The sequence below is a fragment of the Labeo rohita genome, chromosome 6 (genome assembly GCF_022985175.1).
Source record: "Labeo rohita strain BAU-BD-2019 chromosome 6, IGBB_LRoh.1.0, whole genome shotgun sequence".
Classification (NCBI taxonomy): Eukaryota; Metazoa; Chordata; class Actinopteri; order Cypriniformes; family Cyprinidae; genus Labeo; species Labeo rohita.
The window spans coordinates 28,479,131-28,502,056 of NC_066874.1; the positions used below are offsets into that span (position 1 = coordinate 28,479,131).

The 22,926-nt window shown below is 34.0% G+C and overlaps 1 protein-coding gene across 1 annotated transcript in view; it reads right to left on the reverse strand.

Moving 5' to 3' along the window:
* ca16b (carbonic anhydrase XVI b) overlaps nucleotides 1–22,926 on the reverse strand; it is a 110,763-nt gene that overhangs the window by 74,124 nt on the left and 13,713 nt on the right. The window contains 1 exon segment of the mRNA XM_051112476.1: nucleotides 10,099–10,185. Within this exon segment, the coding sequence (XP_050968433.1) occupies nucleotides 10,099–10,185 (87 nt within the window).

Below are 22,926 nucleotides of genomic sequence, written 5' to 3' on the forward strand. Positions count from 1 at the left end.
CTTGACCCATCAATCACAGAGGGTTGCCAGGGACACAGAAAAATGATGCTGAGGAACGTCAATCCGACTTCTTTTAGCATCCAACCACAACAAGCTGTCATGGTGCCGCATTTGCATCATATAAATGACTGGGAACGACTATTAAAATCCTTAGCTGGATCATAATCCCAAATTTCCAAGTTACAAACTATTATGCGGTTAAAAATGGAAGCGAAATGACCCAGAATTCACCCTTAAATGTTGAAGCGTTCGTGTAAACAAAATACGTAAACTGCTCCTGTAATAACAGCATGCTGGGACGACGAAGGCTGTCAAACACAGATACTCTCTTTTTAGCACAAAGTGAATATTTGCTCAGATATAGCGAGAGGAAAGGGGAGGAAAAGAGATAGATAGGGGAGCCAGAGAGAGAGGGAGGGAATGAGAGAATACTGGCAGAAGAAAATGAAAACCTGGCAGAATATGAGAGGAAAAATATGAGTAATGATGCGTGCCCGTACCTCCTGGGGGAGACCCTGCAGTGTGGCATATTATCTGTCCCTTTTGAAAAATACCTCCACACACACGCACATTTTAAATAAACCATAATCAAATCTCACCTTGCAAGCTGTACAGTCAGTTCCCGAGCTCTTTCCTCAGCCGAATCCACACCTAGCTCTGCATATAGAGCTTTTTTGTCTTCTTAAGTAAATCTAATTACGTTTAACAACTGCTTTTACATACATCTGCATTTATGAACTGAATGAAAGAAGTTTAATTATGAAGTAATTCACAAATGCAGCTGCAAAGGTGGGTCACATTATGTTGACAGGCAATTAGCAGTATGTCTCGGCAATTAAAGAGACCTGACAATTAGCACTTCGATATGTCATTTTTCTAAAGCAACACATGGTACTGAACCGAGTTCTGAAAAGATCATATTGCCGGTGCCAGAACTGCAGGCGCATCTGTCACAAAAATAGCAACATTATTTGTCGTGTCACGTGGGAGAGAGTAGAAAATTATAACAGCATATGCCCGAGCACGGACAAATTGCATCAGGAAAAAAAGGGGAAAAGTGGTCACATGTACAGACAGAGAGACCAAATAGTTGCTAAATGTAAAAAAAAAAAGTTCTAAGCAGTAGTTTATGTTGAGTTACAGTACAGCACTCATGTGGGGATTGCTAGTAGGGATGCATGATATTATGAAACCGATATCGGAATTGACCAATAATGGCTTTAAATGTAAATATCAGCAATTAAGAAAAATTAAGAGAAAACGGCAAGTGACACATTAGAGGAATACGTTAAAGAAGTTCACTTCCAGAGCAAAAATTTACAGATAATTTACTCAACCCCTTGACATCCACTGTGCATGTCTTTTCTTCAGTCGTAAAAAAAAAAAAAATGTTTTTTGAGGAAAACATTTCAGGATTTCTCTCCATATAGTGGACTTCAATGGTGCCCACGAGTTTGAACTTCCAAAATGCAGTTTAAATGCAGCTTCAAAGGGCTCAAAACGATCCCAACTGAGGAAAAAGGCTCTTATCTAGCAAAACGGCCAGTTATTTTCTAAAAGAAATTACAATTTACATACTTCTTAACCTTAAACGCTCGTCTTGCCTAGCTCTGTGAGAACTCTGTGAATTCTGGTTCAAGACAGTTAGGGTATGTCGAAAAACTCCCATCTCATTTTCTTCTCCAACTTCAAAATCGTCCAACATTTCTGTTTTACCTTTTTTTGTAAAGGGCGTTTGATCTTCTTTGAATGTTTACTTTGTAAACACTGGGTCGGTACTTCTGCAGCGACGTAGGATGATTTTGAAGTTGGAGGAGAAAATGAGGTGGGAGTTTTTCGACCTACCCTAACTGTCTTGAACCAGAATACACAGAGTTCACGCAGAGCTAGAAAAGATGAGCATTTGAGGTTAAAAGGTATATAAATTGTCAGTTTTGTTTAGAAAATAACCAATCGTTTCTTTGGGTAAGACAGGGATCGTTTAGAGCCCTTTGAAGCTACACTGAAACTGCAGTTTGGAAGTTCAAACTCGGAGACACCATAGAAATCCACTATATGGAGAGAAATTGTTAAATGTTTTCCTCAAAAAACAATTTCTTTACGACTGAAGAAAGAAAGACATGAACATCTTGGATGACAAGGGGGTGAGTAAATTACCTGTAAATTTAAGTTCTGGAAGTAAACTACTCCTTTAACTCACACATGTTTAGGGTGTGCTAGTGATTAGATCACGTCAGCAGTGTGACTCATTCTTGAAGCAAAAGTCTGCCTCAATGATGATTAGATTCGCTGTTTTGGATCGCTGCATTTAATCTGAGAACAAATGTACAGAATGATGTGTTGGGTGTGTGATAGCAAACAGTAAAAGCACATGCAGTGGCAGCCTCCCCCAGGTCATAATGCCCGTTCAGTAAGGATTTTTAATTCTGTAGGGGGCACTGCTGGCCTACTTCTAATAAAATGAAAGTAAAATACACAAATAACATTTACACTGTATTTCTGATTCAATAAAGCAGTAATTAAACATACATCATGAGTATGTTTTGATTTAAAGGTCAGAAGCTATAGTTTACATGAATATATTTTTTAAAAAAATTCACAAACATGACACTTTAAATAATTTTACATATACTGATTTTTTTTTACAACAAAATGTCATGTTTAATTCAATGTGTTACTTGCCATTTCTTTTTTACTTGCAATTTCCTACACTGATTTTTTGCTCAGTGTTTCAAAACAGAAAAATGTGATTGCTTTAATCTCACTTTTTGACAGCAGTAAAATTAAATTGTGAGCAAATGGAGACTTTTGCTTGAAGGGATAGTTTACCCAAAAATGAAAAATTACCCAATGATTTACTCCTCCTTAAACCATCCTAGTGTATATGACTTTCTTCTTTCAGACGAATACAACTGGAGTCATACAATCAGAGTTTTATAAAAAAATTATAAAAAATGTCCTGGCTCTTCCAGGCTTTATGATGGCAGTGAATGGCTGTTGAGATTCAATAGTCCAATAAAGCGAATCTATCTATCATAAAACCACACAGCTCTGTGGGTTAATAAAGGCTGCCTGAAGTGAATCAATGCATTTGTGTAAGAATAATATCCATATTTAAAACTTTATAAATCACAATCTGTAGCTTCTGCCAGCTGTTATACACTCCTCTTGACTTACATTAAAATCCTCAGATGTTTCTTTCTTTCTTTCTTTATTATATTTTTTTTTTTACAAATCCTCATTTTGTTTGGTTTATAAAGTTGTAAATATGGATATTTTTCCTCACAAAAACACACTGATTCACTTCAGAAGGCCTTTATTAACCCCCTGGAATCATGTGGAGTTCTTATGATAGATAGATGCACTTTTTTTGGGCTTCAAAATCTCAACACCCATTCACTGCCATTACAAAGCTTAAAAGAGGCAGGACATTTTTTAATATAACTGATTATATTTGTCTGAAAGAAAAAAAGTCATATAAACCTACAATGGTTTGAGGATGAGTAAACCATGGGGTAACTTTCATTTTTGGGTGAGCTATCTCTTTAAGATTCCTGTTTTTCAGATGTTTCTCCTGAGAAAAAGACCCTAGCGATCTCACATTACAGTACATCTAGAATTTCAAAAAATATATTACGTGTCAATTTCAATTTAAAGAAATTTCATCAAATTCTTCTATCATAAAATTATATTTGTCTTCAAAGGGATTTTGGTAGAAACAGCTGACACCCGGACAATTTTCTCTTCATCACTTCCTGACCTTTCTGTATATTACCTCAGCAAATAAAAGTGGCAAAAGGCCAAAATTGTAACTAAAAAAGTACAGTCTCAGAGATTACCACCAAACTTTTCCCGCACCTTTATGAAAAAAATAAACCTCTATATTAAGCGCTTCACAAAGCTGAAATTTATTACAGCTCCACTATACAGAAACTGTCTTTATCCAAGGCCAACACAAAGAAATATAACCTGGTCTAAGAATAAATCCTAGACTCCTGAGCATTGACAAAGGTAATATGTATAAAATACATCTAATGAATCCGGCTCCCTCTGTCTGATGCGATTAAGTTTTAAGGAAGTCAAAGGATGCATTCAAACCTAAATGGTTGAGTAAGTATGATAACTAACATTATATAATTACTGTCACATTATATAATTACTTCTAAATTCTGGTGCTGCTAATGATGCTGAAAATTACACACTTAACCTTTCAACAGAAAGAAAAGTTGCATTATTATGTACAAAGCATATCTTGGATTGAACTCATTGTATATGAAGGTCAATTCAATGCCTCCTTGCTAAATAAAACTATTAATTTCTTTAAAAAACAACTGTCCCTTTCATTACTTTAACTTAAAAAGTAAACTTTACAGCTCCAGGTACATCCTGTACAGCGTCTCATCATGCTATATAAAACTTTATATAGAGAATCACTTCCTGGAATGAAGTTCTGGAGCACAAAGCGAGAAATAGACTCCTACCCTCTTCATCCTTCACAGAACTGGAGGCTTTTCTACTGTGAAGGATTGTGCAATATTCTACTCAAGATTGTTGGAAGCTATTCTGAAGGCAAAGGACCTGCTGCTTATTAGGTTCTTGAGATCAATATACTGTAAGGGGGGGGGGTTCTGTTATTTTATCCAACCTCCGATAAAGTTAGCGGGATCCTTTATAGGTCACTGGCATGCACATAAACAATGCTGATTTGCACATTACAAGCCTAAATTGGGAAAATTACCAACAAATATCTACTTATCTTGTTTCCAAACTGAATAATGTCAAGCTAGAAAAAGTGAGCTACAGAACAAAGATTGCATGACCATTCTTTTTCCAAGCTGAAATGCATCATTACGAGTGTCTCCTGCACATTTTTAATGTTTTTTTATTTCATACTGATTGCATTAGCTTACCGCATATAAACGGAAAGGTATAAATCCTGAAATAGAGTTTCGATGGGCTTTTTGGGCAATCTGTAATTGTTTCCGCAACTGTCAAGCTTTGATTTACTTTTGCGCCGAAAATGGGTTTAAAGGAGGGAAAAGGTAAAGAGGTAAAGCCTGCAGTACGCTTCTGGCACAGAAATTATTGTGAGAGCATGAAAGGTTCGAGTGCATTCTGGCTCTGCTCAAAAGAAGCACAAACACACAGACTGAAAAAAACTTGCGATGCTTCAAATGTCACCAAATGTTAAAAGAACACTAAAGGCTAAGAAAAACTACTGAGCGGCTTTCATAAACACAGGTTAGTGGTGCTAGCTGATTTTGGCAGGATTGTCCTAAAGATGACTCGTAGGTTAACCGTTCCAATTGAGGAACTGTTAAGAAAAGCTTAACTGTTATGAAAAGTTACTCCAGAAGTCTGACAGACACAATTTGTTGAGTCAACGTAAAATAATTTGTTACCCTGCTGCCTTAAAATTTTAAGTTCAGACAACTGAAATAAATTTAGGTAACTTGAAATGTTAAGTTGTACTAAGTGAAAATTAGTTTGTTAAACTGGGCTTGTTACCCAGCTGCCCTAAACATTTTATGTTGAATGAACTCAAGTATCTAAGTTGTCACTTAGTACAACTTAACATTTCAAGTTGACTAAACTTTTTGGAGTTTTAAGGCAGCTGGGTAACAAATTATTTTAAGTTGACTCAACAAATATATTTTTTTTACAGTGTGTTTTGCATTCTTTACAAAATGTATTACAAATTATTATATCAGCGTAAATATTTGAGTGAAAAATCTAACTTAAAAATGTACTCTTTTTACATTTTCTTCATTTTATGCCATAACCTTATGACATTTCCTTTTTAAATGTTCTTTCAAATAACCTTATCTTTTTTAAGATTAATTTCCTGTTTAATTTTACATTTTAATATGGTGTTTGATATTTTAAATCCCACTGTATTTTAATGAATGATCCAAATTTTATATTTTAGTAGTAAAACATAATGTTTTAAATAACATAAGCTGGTCAACACGTTACAATAAAGAATTAGGTGATACCATGGCAAGCAATTTTGGATGGAAATACCATGATTCTTTGGTACTGAAATATCATGTGCCATGGTATTTACAAAACATTCCAATATTTACATTTCCAAAAATCATGTTATTGCAATAGCACCATGTCCAAAGAGCATAACAGTACCATTTGTACAGTTTTTTTTTTTTCTCTTGCAAAGCTAACTGAACTTTTACTGTAAAACCAACACTGGTTGCTCCAGACAGATCCATAAAATGAAATATTTTCTTCTGTAACATCTGTAATGCTCTTAAACGTGCCTCATAAAACTTCCTAAGAATTGGAAACAAAAAAAGTTCCTAAAATCGAGACTTTGCTCTCTGTTTGTAGTCCACACAACCACATCATATTGTGGCGTCAAACCGCCTAGTGACACTAGCAGGGGGTTTAACTTGACAGTGAACACACAACACAGTACTCTGACACGGACAAGCTGCAAAACAATGAAATTGAATCAAAAAGAGACAAAAATGACAGTTAAAGTGTCTGGTGAGAACATAAAGCCTTTGTACGAGGGGAAAAAAAATGTGCGAAAGACAAGCAAAAACGCACAAACAAGTGCAGCAGACAGCTATTGCTGGTGAATTGAATCATAAACCCTTCATGCTGACTAGCCTCATTAATGCTTTGAGAGAAACTGCTGTGGAACCACAGCTATACCTGAGAAACAACAACATCTGTTCTAAACACTCTATATGAAAACTTGTAGAAGGTCCACAGAAAGTCTAACATTTTAAAACCTGCTGCGCTCAAAAACCAAACCTAGAGGAAAACTGAACTGCTTATACTGTAGGTTGCTCTTTCATATTTCAGGAGTTATGTTGGGTGTGAGTACAGACTGAGTCTCAGATGTTGACATAGGAGATCTAAAAATGAACATGAAATAAATGAAAGAAGTGTTGACATAGGAGCTCAAGTAATTTGAGCTCATATTGAGATCTCTGACTTTTCTTCTATAGACTTTCTTCTAGGTTTGGTTCAGAATTGAATTGAGAATGCCTATTAAATTCCAACTTAATTTCTGAAATTAAAAATGAAGCAGAAATGCAACTTGAACTTGAATGCAAGGATATCAAATTAACAAAATAATACAACTATTATTCATTTCAAGTCATTATTAAGTCAGATTTCAATATATATTTTTAGAAAATTTTGAAACAGTTTTAAAATCCCTTAAGTTTGAAAGTTAGGCCTTATGGACAAAAAGAACAAGAGATATATAGATAGATAGATTACCAATATCACAATATAAGTCATTTTATTTCACAGTAACAATATATGTGACTCAGGACGACAAAACCAGTTATAAGGATTCATTTTTTTAAACTGACATTAATACATCATCTGAAAGCTGAAATAATAAATAAGCCTCACATTGACGTATGGTCTGTTAGGACAGGACAATATTTGGCTGAGATACAACTATTTGAAAATCTGGAATCTGAGGGTGCAAATCGAAATATTGAGAAAATCGCCTTTAAGGTTCTTAGCAATGCATATTACTAATCAAACATTGAGTTTTGATATATTTACAGTAAGAAATTTACTAAATATCTTCATAAAACATGATCTTTACCTAATATGCTAATGACTTTTTGGCATAAAAGAAAAATTGATAATTTTAACCCATACAATGTATTGCTGGCTACTGTTACAAATATACCCGTGCTACTTAGGACTGGTTTTGAGGTCCAGGGTCACGTATATCACAATATAGCTATTTTTGCTCTAAATAAGGTCTTTATAATATCAAAATTTTATGATTCTTGCCACCAGTGCCAACACACACACACACACACACAACTAGCCTAAATAGAAAAATAAAATAAACAGTCAACAATTAAATGAGATTAAGAAACTAATTACTGTTCTACTACAGTAGAACCAATAATGCTACATGTATTGTAGGAAGTAAACAAATGTATAAAAACACTGAATATTTTTCACTGTGTACATTAAAGAAATATTTATTCTTATTGAAGTTACAAAAGTGATTTAGTTAAGAGCAGAGAGAGATTTTCTGTCTTGTGTTGTTTGATTAACATGAATGACAGACAGCAGGAATATTAGACCGCTGTCACTTTAAGAGCTGCCCGGATCCAATATAGGCACTGTTACACATGTGTTTTCTTTCTCAGCTGTTTGCTTTCACTTAAGATCAAAATTACTGTGTTTACAAGGATACTTGCAAAGACAGGCATTATGACACATGCAAGTGTGTATATTTACCCGTTTAAGGTCCGTAAAGCAGCAAAATAACCATCTTCATGTGCTTGTGAGCTCAGAAACAATCTCTCAGACAACGCACGCATATAGCGAAATAAGTTCTCTTTTGCTGCTGATTGTATTTGAACAGCTTAAAATCACTTGTTTTTAAATCACAATGCTTAAAAATGTCTGCAAACATCAAGTTTTCATGACCTACTACCACAGAAACGTCACGTAAGCCTGTAACTGCGATAGAGACGATAGTAGAAAATCTGTACCAGTAGACAAATTTCTACATCGCCCACCCATAGACAGATTATTTGTGACCCTGGACCACAAAACCAGTCATAAGGGTCATTTTTTTTATTAAGTTGAGATTTACACAATATCTAAAAATGTGAATAAATAAGCTTCCCATTGACGTATGGTTTGTTAGGATAGGACAATATTTGGCCGAGAAAAATATTTGGCTGAAAAAAAATCTCAATATTGAGAAAATCGCCTTTAAAGTTGTCCAAATGAACCTCTTAGCAATGCATATTACTAATCAAAAATTAAGTTTTGATATATTTACGGTAGAAAATGTATAAAATATGTTCATGGAACATGATCTTTACTTAATATCCTAATGATTTTTGCCATAAAAGAAAAATCTATAACTTTGACCCATACAGTGTATAGTTGGCTTTTGCTGCCAATATACTCGACTGGTTTTGTGGTCCAGGGTCACATATACAGATACTAGATGGAGTCAATTCCTTAATTCCTTAATTTTGCACAACTCTTTTTTTTTTTTTGGCACATTTGAGCCCAGTTTGTGGCTCTAGAAGATGCATGTAAGACTACTGTTTTTATTCTCAGGAGAAAAAAAAAAAAATCTAAGAAACATGAGACTTTAGAAAATATATCTCCATTCACATTCCACTCAAACACAAGGCAGATATTGAGACATTAAAGAATTCATATGAGGTTTTCTTTCCTAGAGGGAAATATGAAAAGCAACAACAACAAAAAAAAATCAGAATCTCAGAAAACAGCGTCTTTTGACATAGATCATTGGATCATGGAAACGACATTTGGAAAATGCGGCATCGTCTATTAGAGCGGGCACATTGAGGGAGAAAGCCTTGCAGGGCTTATCGCACGACTTCACATGGTAAATACACATATATGGCTGCCAGCAAGTCAAAAGAAAGGAAAAGGCACCATTTAAAGATCATTCCATGCTAGAGGGCTGCTGGAACCAAGGGCATAAATGTTCCTCATCCCTCTGAGCACAGACACAAGTCAGAATGCTGGCAAAGAACAAGCCGGCACTGGTCTGTCAGAGCTTCAGAGCTGATGAAGCGAACAGTTCAGATGCCCAAAGGAACGAGAGAAGAAAAAAAAGTCTGAAATAAAAAGACAAAAGAACAGCTGGAAATACAAAGCGGGAAAAAAGGAACCGAGTTTGAAATGAGATAAGAGCAGCTGCTGTTCACGATTATTGACTGTACGTCCGCCAGAGGCCATTGATTGATTCATTTTCATAACTCTCAATAAGTACAAAATAAGAGCTATCCTGCAAGATTCTGCTGAGTTAGATGAGTTATAGATTATGCAAAAAATTCCACCTCCGAGACAAAGCATTCAGCGTTTCCAATTGATTTTGCCCAGAGGCTCGAGAGTGGTCTTTTCCTGCTGCAAAACATGTAAAACTAATAGACCAAACCCACCTGCCACCTTTCAAAAGGAAATATACTCATTAAATTTCCCAATAGGGTTGATTCCCCACAGACACGCTGTGGCGTATGCTGAGTAAACATTGTTGCTATTGCTTACTGATGCTGCGCACACGTTTTCATTGTTTATTGGTCGAAGGAGAGAGTGACTCACCTGAATACGCCCAATAGGGTTCCCCAGACGCCCTCCGCTCTCTTTGAGTGGCTGAGCTCCCACGATGCTCTGTTTCCACAGGAGAAGCTGTCGGAGATAAATCAGATGACACTATAATGACTTTGCATTAGAAATCAATGAAAACATTGCAATATGAGAAACACTTTTCAAAAATACTCAGCCTATAATGCAACTTCTAATGCCTGTGTTCCAACCTCCATCACTTCGCTAGAGCTGCATACATGCCGTGTCTCTTGACAAAGTAATCAAAAGTAATAATAACGCTAATAATAACACTCAAAGACTACTCAGTGGGGCGTCCAAACCTGTGAAAAAGCTGGCACTTTGCTCCTCTCATTAGAAACACTCACACCAGCTCAAGTTCCGGTCGCCATAATTACCAAAGACCGGCATAATTTGTAATTCTCAAAGACTAGTAGGAGATCACGCTTAACAAACAGAAAGTTTGATCATTAGGCTTCTTTTACCCTCACTTGTCAGAGCTCTCAAATTGATCGACTAAGAAATTGAACCAACAGAGCAGAAATAATGGTTTCTACCAGCAAAACTAGTTTCTGCATTTAAAATCCACATGCATGAGGGATTATATAATGCAGAGTATTTTGGAAAAGCACAATTTGGCTTACACTTTAATGAACTGAGTGAAATATGTCACATTTTAAATTGCATTAACTATAGGACATGTGACGTTTGACGAACAGAAAAGTGTTTAAATACTTTTTGTCTTCATTCCTAACAGTCTACACTACTGTTTAAAAGTCTGGAGGTCAGAAAGATTAATTAAAACTACATTAATAGGTTTATTCAGCAAGGACATATAAAAGTCAGTTCACACAGACATTCACATAGTCACAAAAACTCATTAAATTCTATTTGAAATATGCTGTCCTTTACAAAAATAAGTATATTGTATATATATTGTGTATATATATTGTGTGCACATATATATATATATACATATATATACATATATACATATATATGGTGCAAGTTCTCGTGACAATATACTTGCAAAACATTTTGCAGTGTTTACATTAGAGCTGCATGATTAATCCTTAAAATATCGAGATCTCGATTCATTCCCTCAAAAGCCTGCATGCAGAAGGAGGCTTATGAAAGAAGCCACAAAGAGCTGAATAATCACTTTGAAGTACTGGAATAAAAGTTTATAGTTTGGGTATAAACACATATCGTCTACAGTAGCGATCAAAACGAAAGTATCTTAACATTTGTATGTATTAACATTTGTAACGCTTATCCTCTTCCGCCAGGAGGTGGCAACAACTGCTTGTTTAAAAAAAGTGTGTCATTGAATCATTCATTCAGGAGATTTCAATCGTCAAACAAGTCTTAATGAAGTGAGACACGGACTCCTTCACTGAATTAGTTTTTTTATTTTATTTATTTTTTTATTTTGTATAAATGAATATATGTTTTTAAAAGACTTAAGCAATGAACAGTTTGTCAGAACCACTAGTAAATTATGCCATTTCGTTTAATTTTCGAATCCTTTTTCTCCAGAATCGTGAGAGAATCATGGTCTCCAATTTATTAAAAACAACTGGGATTCTCAGTTTATCCAGAATCGTGAAACTCTCGTTTAAATGTTGTTTATTACTGCATATAATTCATTAAAATGGAAGTTTAATTTCATAAAGTTCAAAATGCACCTACATGTTCATTGCATTTTACCTTTTTCAACTGAATAAAAGACTATTTTCCCTATATATTTCATCATTGAGGATTTCTTAAGAAAAGTTTGAAAATCTCTTCTCGTGAACCCAGTCTCGTGTCTCGTCTCATCTCATGGGATAAGTGTCTCTTCACAGCCCTAATATATATATATATATATATATATATATATATTAGGGCTGTCAAACGATTAGTCGCGATTAATCGCATATAAAATAAGAGTTTGAGTTTGCCTAATATAAAATGTGTAATAATTATGTATATATAAATACAAACACATTCATGTATATATTTAAGACATATTTACAAGTATATGTATTTGTATAATTTTTATACAATTTATATTATATTATACACACACATATATTAGGCAAACTCAACCTTGTATTTTGTTTGTTTTTTTGTTTGTTTGTTTTTTTGGAGCACCAAATCAGCATATTAGACTGATTTCTCTTCAGGATCAAGGATCATGTAACCCTGAAGACTGCAGTAATGATTTCAGCTTTACAGTACTGGAATAAATGACACTTTAAAATATATATTTAAACAATATTTTTTTAAAATTGTAATAACATTTCACAATATGACTTTTTTAATATATCAAATAAACGCAGCCTTGGTGAGCATTAGAGACTTTTAAAATCATTTAAAAATATTACCAAGCCTAAACCTTTAAATGATAGTTCATCCATTTAAAAAAAAAAAAAAAAAAGTAATTTTGTTAAATTTGCTTGACAAATATGCTTATACTATAATTCTTTAAAATAAACAACACTTTCTTTAATATTTTGTTATAAAGTACTGCATTATTTTTACACACACATTATCTATGCATTCATGCATAAATACAATTTAGGCCCCACTGTACAGGATATGACATTTTTAATATTTCAAAGCACTGAAGTTCAAAGTGTATAATGTAGCAGCATGATATTAGATTTTATTACATTTCTAACATTCACTTTTTTAATAACAGCTTATCTCTGGATGAAAGCATCGGTTAAATGAGTAAATGCAGAAATATTAGTATTCATTTTCAGCATTCTGATTTTTTCTAAAATCAATGGCAGCTTTTCATCTTTAATGGCTAATATATACAACTTGCTCCAGGTTGTTAAACATCTCAGTTCTTTCAACTTGGACAATGTAGGACCGCAATATTAATTTGCTCTAATATTTGAGATTGCTGTACTGCTGAAAGATGAATGATTTTATAGCAGACTTAAACAACTTTCCTTGCAGTATTTTTCCCAAACCATTCATCCATCTGTGCCAACCTCCAATATAGGCCAGCGCTATCCAGAGCTCTTTATATGGTTGACTAGCGCACCTTTATTCCGTTCTCAGCTACTGAACTCTGTAGCTGCTTCAAAGTGATTATTCGGCTCTTTGTGGCTTCTTTCATAAGCCTCCTTCTGCATGCAGGCTTTTGAGGGACAGCCTTTTCTAAGCAGTAGCTGGATAGCTGACTTTGTGATAACTGAACAAAAAGTACTCCCTGGGGCATCTAATCGACATGGAGATATAGGGACATTTCTTTCTCATTTATGCCATTGTTTAACTCTAACTTTTTCTTAGTTGTCTTTAGTCTTCATTTTCACAGCTGTCTTACAGATTCACACAGCGAGTAATGACCGCTTAACTGTGTTTCTATCTAGAAAATGCAGCAGTTATTTTGATGACGCACAGGCGTCAGGGGTATTATTTTTCACCCAAATAAAATCAGCTGCAACATAATTGTAAATAATATGTAAAATGTAAATCTGTGTACACACGCATATATGCATATGGGTCATTCTGCATCAACTCCACCAGAGGAAAATGACTAGAAAGGATGGCAGCATCATTATGTTATTTTTACACTGAGATGGGTCCATTAGCAAAATCTGTTGACTTTAGCATTCCTTGTAGCATTATATGGCAATGGTGGCAGTTCAAAAATGGGAAAATGGGCATTTTGGCACACACTTTGAATGCTTGTAACTCAAGAAATATTAAGGATATCGGTATATCCTTTTAGATTTCACTTATTAACAAACTTTTCTTTAGGCATCTTCATTTTTAATGTTTTACAGAATTCATTTTTACAGATATTGGGATTCCATTGTTACATTCTACACATTTTTAGTGGTCAAAAAACAAATGTGCATCACATATATCTGAGCAACATAAACAACCAGTCAAAAGTTTTTGAACAGTAAGATTTTTAATGTTTTTTTCATGAAGTCTCTTCTGCTCACCAAGCCTGTGTTTATTTGATTCAAAGTACAGCAAAATCAGTAATTTATTCTTGTGAATTCAAAGCTGAATTTCTAGCATCATTACTCGAGTCACATGATCCTTCAGAAATCATTCTAATATTCTGATTTGCTACTCAAAAAAACATTCATTTTTATTATTATTATGCTGAAAACAACTGAGTAGAATTTTTTTTTCAGGTTTCTTTGATGAATAGAAAGTTCAGAAAAAAGCTTTTATCTGAAATAAAAAACTTTTGTAACATTATAAATGCCTTTATAATCACTTTTGATCCATTTAAAGCATCCCTGCTAAATAAAAGTACTCATTTCTAAAATTTCTTTCCCCCCAAAAATTATACTGACTCCAAGCTTTTGATAAGTATAGTGTATAATGTTACGAAAGCTTTTTATTTTAGATAAATGCTGATCTTTGGATCTTTCTATTCAAAGACATTCAAAAATGCACTCATCTGTTTTAGATATTGATTATAATAACAATGAAAAAGGATCATGTGACACTGAAGACTGGAGTAATGATGCTGAAAATTTAGCTTTGATGACAGGAATAAATGACATTTTCAAATATATTCAAATAGAAACAGTTATTTGAAATAGTAAAAATATTTCACAATATTACTGCTTTTGCTGTATTTCATTTCAAATAAATGCAGGCTTGGTGAGCAGAAGAGACTTTAAAAAAAACATTAAAAATCTTACTGTTCAAAAACTTTTGACTGGTAGTGTAAATATTCTCGTTCCAACGTCCGCATGCCTGTAACTCAAGAAGTATTAAAGATATCTTAACATCCTTTTAAATCCTGGTTCTTAACGAACTTTTCTTCTTCATTCTCCATTTTTAAGGCCCTATATGGTTCACTCTTTGAAATACGGTAATCTCAGTGTCCAAATTGTTGAATTTGACTTGGTTGAATATCAAAAGAGCTCAGCTACGCCAAGGTACCTATAGGTTCAAAACGGATCACTTTATTTGATAAATTATGGAAATCCAAGAAGAATGATATGTAACTTACTGCAACAAACTGAAATGTAATATACACATTTTCACTTCTTAAGACGAAAAGTCGGAGAGACGAGTAGAGTTCACTGTACCAGGGACTGCTGGGGATGACGGGATCAAAAGTATTGAAGTGTACACTTCCTGGTGTGCATCAGAGAGATGCATGCTGGGGTGTGTAGGATGAGATTTCTCCTCCAGACATATTAATATTTCAAGCAGCAGTACCCTAAAAGTACACGTTTTCTCAGCTGAGTCTGGTATACCCTGCTATTCTCCCTTTGGCTTTGTAAAGACCCTGCTTTATCTTGCTCAGTGTGTTTCAAAGCTTCCTGGTGAGAGACCCCTATGTCTATTCGAGACAATTAAAGAAACTCTCAACAACACTTTTCATGCTCAGCTTTACAGAGCTGTGTTTTTCATGCATTTCTGAACTATATGGCAGATCATACTGTATGTCAGGTAGAGACTAGCGGTCTAGTGCATTTACAAGTATGGTTCATCGCATAAAAATACATGAAATTGTGCCGTTATTGCCTTGAGGAGTTATAACAGACATGATTTTAAGAAAATGATTTGTGTTGATGTACTCTAATGAGTCAGTTTACTTTAGATTAACTTGTAATGAAATAAACTGTATTATACATAATTACATTGTATTTTTGACTTGAATAAAACAATTTAATTAAAATGTAATAAAACAAAGCACATTTTACTTAAACTGTGCTGCCTGCTTTATCTAGCAAACTGTGCATAATGAGTTACAATGATCATATATTTCTTTAGACTGCTTTAAAATGGAGAGATGTGAAAACCTTTTTTTATCCTTGATCCTTCAGAAATCAATGTATTATCAATGTATTGCTTATTATTTTAATGCATTCAGAATTTATTTAAAATATAAATTGTTTGTACCATTATAGAAGTCTTTACTGCTACTTGTGATAAATTGCATCTATTTTGATGATAATGCAACCTTACTGAACAAAGTATTCATTTCTTAAAAAAAAAAAAAATTACTGAACCCAAATTTTGAACATTAGTATAACATTATATGCTGAAGTTTGTTCAAATCTCTAAGCCCAAATATGAAAAGTAGTAATAGTGTATTAATAAAAAATAAATAAAATAAAATAAAATAAAACCACTAATAATCTACAGATAAACCTGACAGGGCATACGTAAATTTTTTTGCCCTAAAAAAATTTATACATGGCAGTTTTGTGTAAAAGCAAAGTAGTCCAGGTCTAAAAATATAAAATCATACATGTTAGTGAATTGCCAACGTAAATTATTTGGATAAAATAATTAATATTTCAATTAAACGTAACATTTTTTCCCCAAAATAGTAGCTGTGGGGTAAACTGTGTGAAAAGGTCAACTGACAGAGATACAATAGTGAGTTTTCCCTGCAAAATTTCCCTTTAAAATATTATTAATATTACAAAATAATATCATACAACGTTGTCAATTATTTCACTACAGCATACTGACTTTATGAAAATGCAAAAAACAATTACCATTAAGGCTGTATGTATTTGGAAAAAAATACAATAAAACAATATTACTGTGAAATATTATAACTAGAGCTGACAAACGATTAATTGCAATTAATCACATACAAAATAAAAGTTTGCGTTTACCTAATATATGTGTGTGTACTGTGTGTAATTATTATGTATATATAAATACAAGCACATTCATGTATATATTTAAGAAATATTTACAAGTATATGTATTTTTTATAATTTTTATAGAAATTATATAATATATAAATAAAAATATTTGTACATAAATAACATGTTTCTCTTAAATATATACATTTGTGTGTATTTATATATATACACATAATAATTACACACAGTACATACACATATATTAGGCAAACTCAAACTTTTATTTTGTATGCGATTAATCACAATTAACCGTTTGACACCCCTAATTATAATCTGAATTTTAAGCCATTACCAGTGTCACACAGTCCTTCAGAAATCATTTTAATATGCTGACTTGGTGCTTAAGAAGCATTTCTTATTATTATCAATGTTGAAAGCACATGGGCTGCTTAATATTTAGGTGAAAACTGTGACACATTTTTTAAAGATTCTTTGATGAAAAAAGTTAAAACCAGTACTTTAAAAAAAAACATAAAAATATTTAAATAATTTAATTAAAATGTCAGTCAATTTAATGCATCTTTGTTAAATAAAAGCAGTAATTTCATTTAAAAATGTTTTGAATGATATTCTATATCTTTTTTGTTTTTTTACCTGTGATCCAGAAATGTGGCACCTAGGTGAGTAAACGATAAAATGTTCATTTTCAAGTGAACTACACCTTTAACAAACCATTCCCTGACGTATAGTGCAACACATCACATGCACGCATGTTGCGAGCACTTAAACAGTGCACCTTGTCAGACAGGCAGTCATCAGATCTCCAAACTGAAGTGCAATTCCTCATTTTATCTCACTTCAAAGTGTCTTAAAGTGACTCAGTCTCCGGGGGTGCAGACACCCTGGTGCTGCTACTCTTGCATAAACAGATTTTCCAATCCTTCGCTGCGCTCTTGCCCTCACTTGCATCATTACTTTGGAGATTAATTAGTGGCTGCACTAAGTCGATTCCCTCCATTGCAGCAATTACGTCCACTCTTATTGGTTAGTAAGCAATTAGAAGTGCTCTCATTGGTTAGCGACCTGTCTGGGTCTGTTCATTGTTTAATCCCTGATGGACAGCAACAGACTATGTGGAGCGCTGTACTAGCATGGCAGACAATTAGCATCTGTAAAAGCTATCAGAAAGCATTCAAAGGTTATGAATGGGGTTCACTAACCTGTAATGATTTTCCTATCGCTCATTGCAAAGGGTAAACATTAGGTTCCGACCTAAAATAAAGGACTCAATACCTTGTGCTTACGCAAGGCTTGTTTGAAGTCTTCTCCCGTGGGTTTTTAAAACTGTAGCTACCAGCCGGCAGGCGCCACATCAGCAAACCAGTCCTCTGAGGGAATATGTTTGCATGTCTGCTATTTGACGCGGTAAGGAGATCACAAATAAAGTAAATGAAGGATGGCTTGCTAAAGGTGAGCTCTGTGTGTATGTGTGTGTGCGCGCCTGTAGCCGGCTTGTTGTTATGAGGCAGGAGGGATACAAGAGACAGGCAATATGTGCGCTGGCAGATTGTGATGCCAGGTGCATTTACGCAGTTCAGTGCAGCTAAACATGACATTAAAGAGGAACTGCTGCCTCTGAACTCACAAACATCAACATAACGGGTAACCTGGGCAACTCACACACAGGTGAACATGTACAAGCAAGGACAAGCAGGTGTTAGCAGATGTTAAGTGTCCTCTAGCACACAATTATACAACTGCCTGTTACATCTACCACGTTTAACTATACAATATAGTCGTTTGCCAATGAACTAATATGCTTAACTGTGATATTTACGGTTTATGAAGGAAATTCGTTGACGTAATGCTAGGGTGTTGCTATGTAGTTTCTAAGGCGTTTTAGGTGGTTGTTAAAAGGCCAAAAGGGCACAAGTGTCTATAAAATTTCTGGTCTCTAAATGCATGTCTCTTATACTAAAATACACTGCATCTATTTGACAATAAATACAGTAAAAATTGTAATATTGTGAAAGATTTTTAATAAAATAAAATATAAAATAATACTGAACCACCAATAATCTACTAATGAACCTGACATAATTAAATTACATTTTTACAACTTAAAATAACTGTTTTGTATTTAAATATATTTTAAAATTTAATGTTACTTGTAATGAATTGCATCCTTTTTTTATGATAATGCAACCTTACTGAAAAAAGTATTAATTTGTTTAAAAAAAAAAAAAAAGTGAAAATTAGTGTATATGCTGAAGTTGGTTCAAATCTATAAGTCGAAATATTATAGTAATAATAGTGTATTAATAGAAAATAAAGTAAGATAAAATAAAATAAAATATAAAATAATACTGAACCACTAAAAATCTACTGATCAACCTGACAGAGCATAATTAAATTACATTTTTACAATTTAAAATAACTGTTTTCTATTTATATATATTCTAAAATTTAATGTTACTTGTAATGAATTGCATCCTTTTTTGACGACAATGCAGCCTTACTGAATAAAGTATTAATTTCTTTCAAAAAAAAAAAAAAAATCAATGCACAATGCACGCTTAGTATTTTGGTGAAAACTGTGACACAAATTTTTCAAGATTCTTTGATGAAAAAGTTAAAAACAGTACTTTTAAAAATATATAAATATTAAAAAAGTCTTTAAAAGAACATCAATTCTGTCAATTGAATGCATTTTTGTTAAATAAAAGCATTAATTTCATTCAAAATAGTAGTTTATGTTCACATTTACAATGTGTTCACCATTGATTCAACATCCTGAGACATCTTTATTTTTACAGTTTAAAATAACTGTTTCCTATTTAAATACACATAGTCCTTCAAAAATTACACACTGATTTGGTGCTCGAGTAGCATTTCTTATTTCTTAATTTAAAATAACTGTTTTCTAATTAAATATATCTTAAAATGTAATTTATTCCTGTGATGCAAAGCTGAATTTTCAGGATCATTACTCCAGTCTTCAGTGTCACATGATCCTTCAGAAATCAATCTAATATGCTTAGGATTATGAATGCGCTGCTTAAAATTTTAATACATTCATAATTTATTTCAAATACAAATCTTTGTAACGTTATAAAAGTATTTACTGTTAATTGTGATAAACTGCATCCTTTTTTGATGATAATGCAACCTTATTAAATAAAGTAATAATTTCTTTCAGAAAAATAAATAAAAATAAAACCTAACTTTTCAAGTTTTTTTCAAATCTATAAAATAAAATAAATAAGATTAAAAAATAAAATAAAATAAAATAATAAAATTAAATTAGTACTGAAACACTAATAATCAACTGAGGAACCTGACTGACCGTACATAATTTATCTGTGAAAAAAAATATCCTCCTTATGGAGGAAGAATCAATTAAAATATTCAGAAACGAATATTGCAGTTTTCGTAATTCGTTCCACAAACCACATATAAAGGACAATATAAAGCTACTGTTACCATGCTCACATAAGCTTCTCGGTGGACTTCTCGGCATAATACATAAACAACCCGTACTCCCACTAGGCGTGCTGAAAATAGCCCGTCACACTTTAACATGAGAACTCAGAGGTTTAATTAAGCTGAAACACCCACTATGGTCCTTTTTTGACAAATAAACATGGTTAAAGTAAAGAGATGCTAAAATGCTGATGCTGCCATGACACGGTTCCAATCAACCATAATGTATTTCGATGGCTAAGTGATAATTCATGTCAATTTTTTTCATCAAGCTGTGCAGTTTTGAATAGCTGCTATAATAACTACAGCAAAACATGCAACCTTCACAACACTCAAATGCAAACAAACTGTTCACATGAATTAGCATCAAACACAGAGACATATGGGTTTGCTTATCACTGCTGATTAAATTCTGTTTTGCACATCTTTGTATAATAATAAAATTAAGTTAGAATTAATGTGTTTTAAAGGAATTGTTCACCCAAAAATGAAAATCTGCTTAAAATGTACTCACCCTCAAGCCATCCTACATGTAGATGAGTTTGTTTCTTCAGCAAAATAGTTTGAGGAATTTAGCATTGCATCACTTCCTCACCAATGGATCGTGTGCAGTGAATGGGTGCCGTCAGAATGGGAGTCCAAAGAGCTGATGAAAACATCACAATAATCTACAATAAGAAGAGATGTATAGATTACTTATGGATTACGGTGATGTTTTTTTATCAGCTGTTTGGACTTTAATTCTGACGGCACCCATTTGCATTCACGCATCTATTGATGAGCAAGTAATGCTAAATTTTCCCAAATGTCTTCGGAAGAAGAACCAAACTCATCTACATCTTGGATGACCTGAAGGCAAGTAAATTTTCAGCAAGTTTTCATTTTTGCGTGAACAATTTCTTTTAAAACACATCAGTTTGTAATGGACTTTCAGTATAAGCAATCATGTGCTTTCAGGTGCAATCAATTTTAAGAGGTACTAAAAGGGTGAAAAAGGAAAAATGAATGCACTAATGAAAGCATGACAGAGTACTGCACTCTAAACAACATATGCATGCACGGATGGATAGGCAAAGAGTAAATAAACAAGAGTGGGGTGCGTTTCAGGGTCCAGACACGTCCTAATTCAACACGCAGGTCACAGCAGGTGAGTCTATCATCTGCACTACTCAACTTCCTTAACAATACCTCTCTATGTCGACCTTTACTGAAAGCTCTAAATCCGTGGCACAAACATCCTTAAATGGCACAGCGGACATTTACACTGTGTTCCAAAGCAAGTCCTCAAAGGGCAAACATGGCACGCACAGACCTAGAAGCGGAAAAGGTCAGGAAAGCATAATGGATGCACAGCTCCTCCCTCCTACCTAAAGCACCTGACGTGCATCGAGATATAAATGCTAGCGATAAACCTCCGTCGGTGGTTTGGTTAGTGCAGACAATCCTTTGATAAACGATTCGGCATGTGAGTGATTTTTCTTTGTGTCCACAAAGAAATATAATCTACTTTCGTTACAGAAGCTTTTCAAAGGGAGAATCGAGAGCCGACCGTGAAGCTCTCTCTTGAGTTATATTTAACTGGGCCTCTGCTTCCCGCTCCGGCTTCATAATCTATTTTGCGGTTAATGTTTACATTTGCCTGTTGACCCAGTGGAGATCGTCTAAAAAAAGATGTCAGGTTAAAGAGCTGACCCGAGATTATGTGTCATTGTGTGTGAAACCAGCTTACAAACTGTGAAATCGCTGAAACGGGAAGATCCTAATTACTAAACCTTTTTCAAACTGTGGTTGAAAGCTTTGTATGGCATTAGTGGAGCGTATAGGTTGCATCAGCGACATCTGCAATGTAGATATTTCTTATAATTAGACTACTCTGTTCCTATCACCGAACACTGTCATCATTAAACAAAAGTACCATAAAAAAGTAGGTTTTAGAAGAAAAATTTGTAGTAAAGTGGTGCTTGTGTATGCAAAACTTTGTCACGATGCCTGATAACTTTTCCACTATTTGCTAAGCAATGGCTAAGTTGATCTGAAGTTTCTAGGGTGTTGCTAGGTGTTCTGACTGATTGCTAGATTTTGGCTTCCCACTCCAAAGTCTATATGATATTCTGGTCTCTAAATAAGGCTGGAGGCCTTCTGTCTGTATGGGGGTTTTGTCTGCATTTTTGTTTGCCAGACAAAATATGGGTGGTTGCCAGGGTGTTGGTAGTTTCTAAGATGTTCTGACTGGTTTTCAAAGTTCTGAGCAAAGGATATATAGTCAATATGCTAAACCATTGCTATAGTTTTCTGTAGGCATTTTTTATGGCATTGCTAAGATGTTATAGGTGGCTGCTAGGGTGTTGCTAGGTAGTTTCTAAAGTGTTCTGACTGGTTTTCAAAGTTCTGAGCAAAAAATATACAATAAATATGCAAAACTAAAGCTATAGGTTTCTATGGCATTTCTCAAGTGTTATGGGTGGTTGCTAGATATTCTGGTCTCTAAATAAGGCTGGAGGCCTTCTGTCTGTATGGGGGTTTTGTCTGCATTTTTGTCTGCTAGACAAAATATGGGTGGTTGCCAGGGTGTTGCTAGGTAGCTTCTAAAATGTTCTGACTGGTTTTCAAAGTTCTGAGCAAAGAATATACAGTAAATATGGAAAACTAAATCTATAGCTTTCTATGGCATTGCTAAGGTGTTATGGGTGGTTGCTAGGGTGTTGCTAGGTAGCTTCTAAGATGTTCTGACTGGTTTTCAAAGTTCTGAGCAAAGAATATA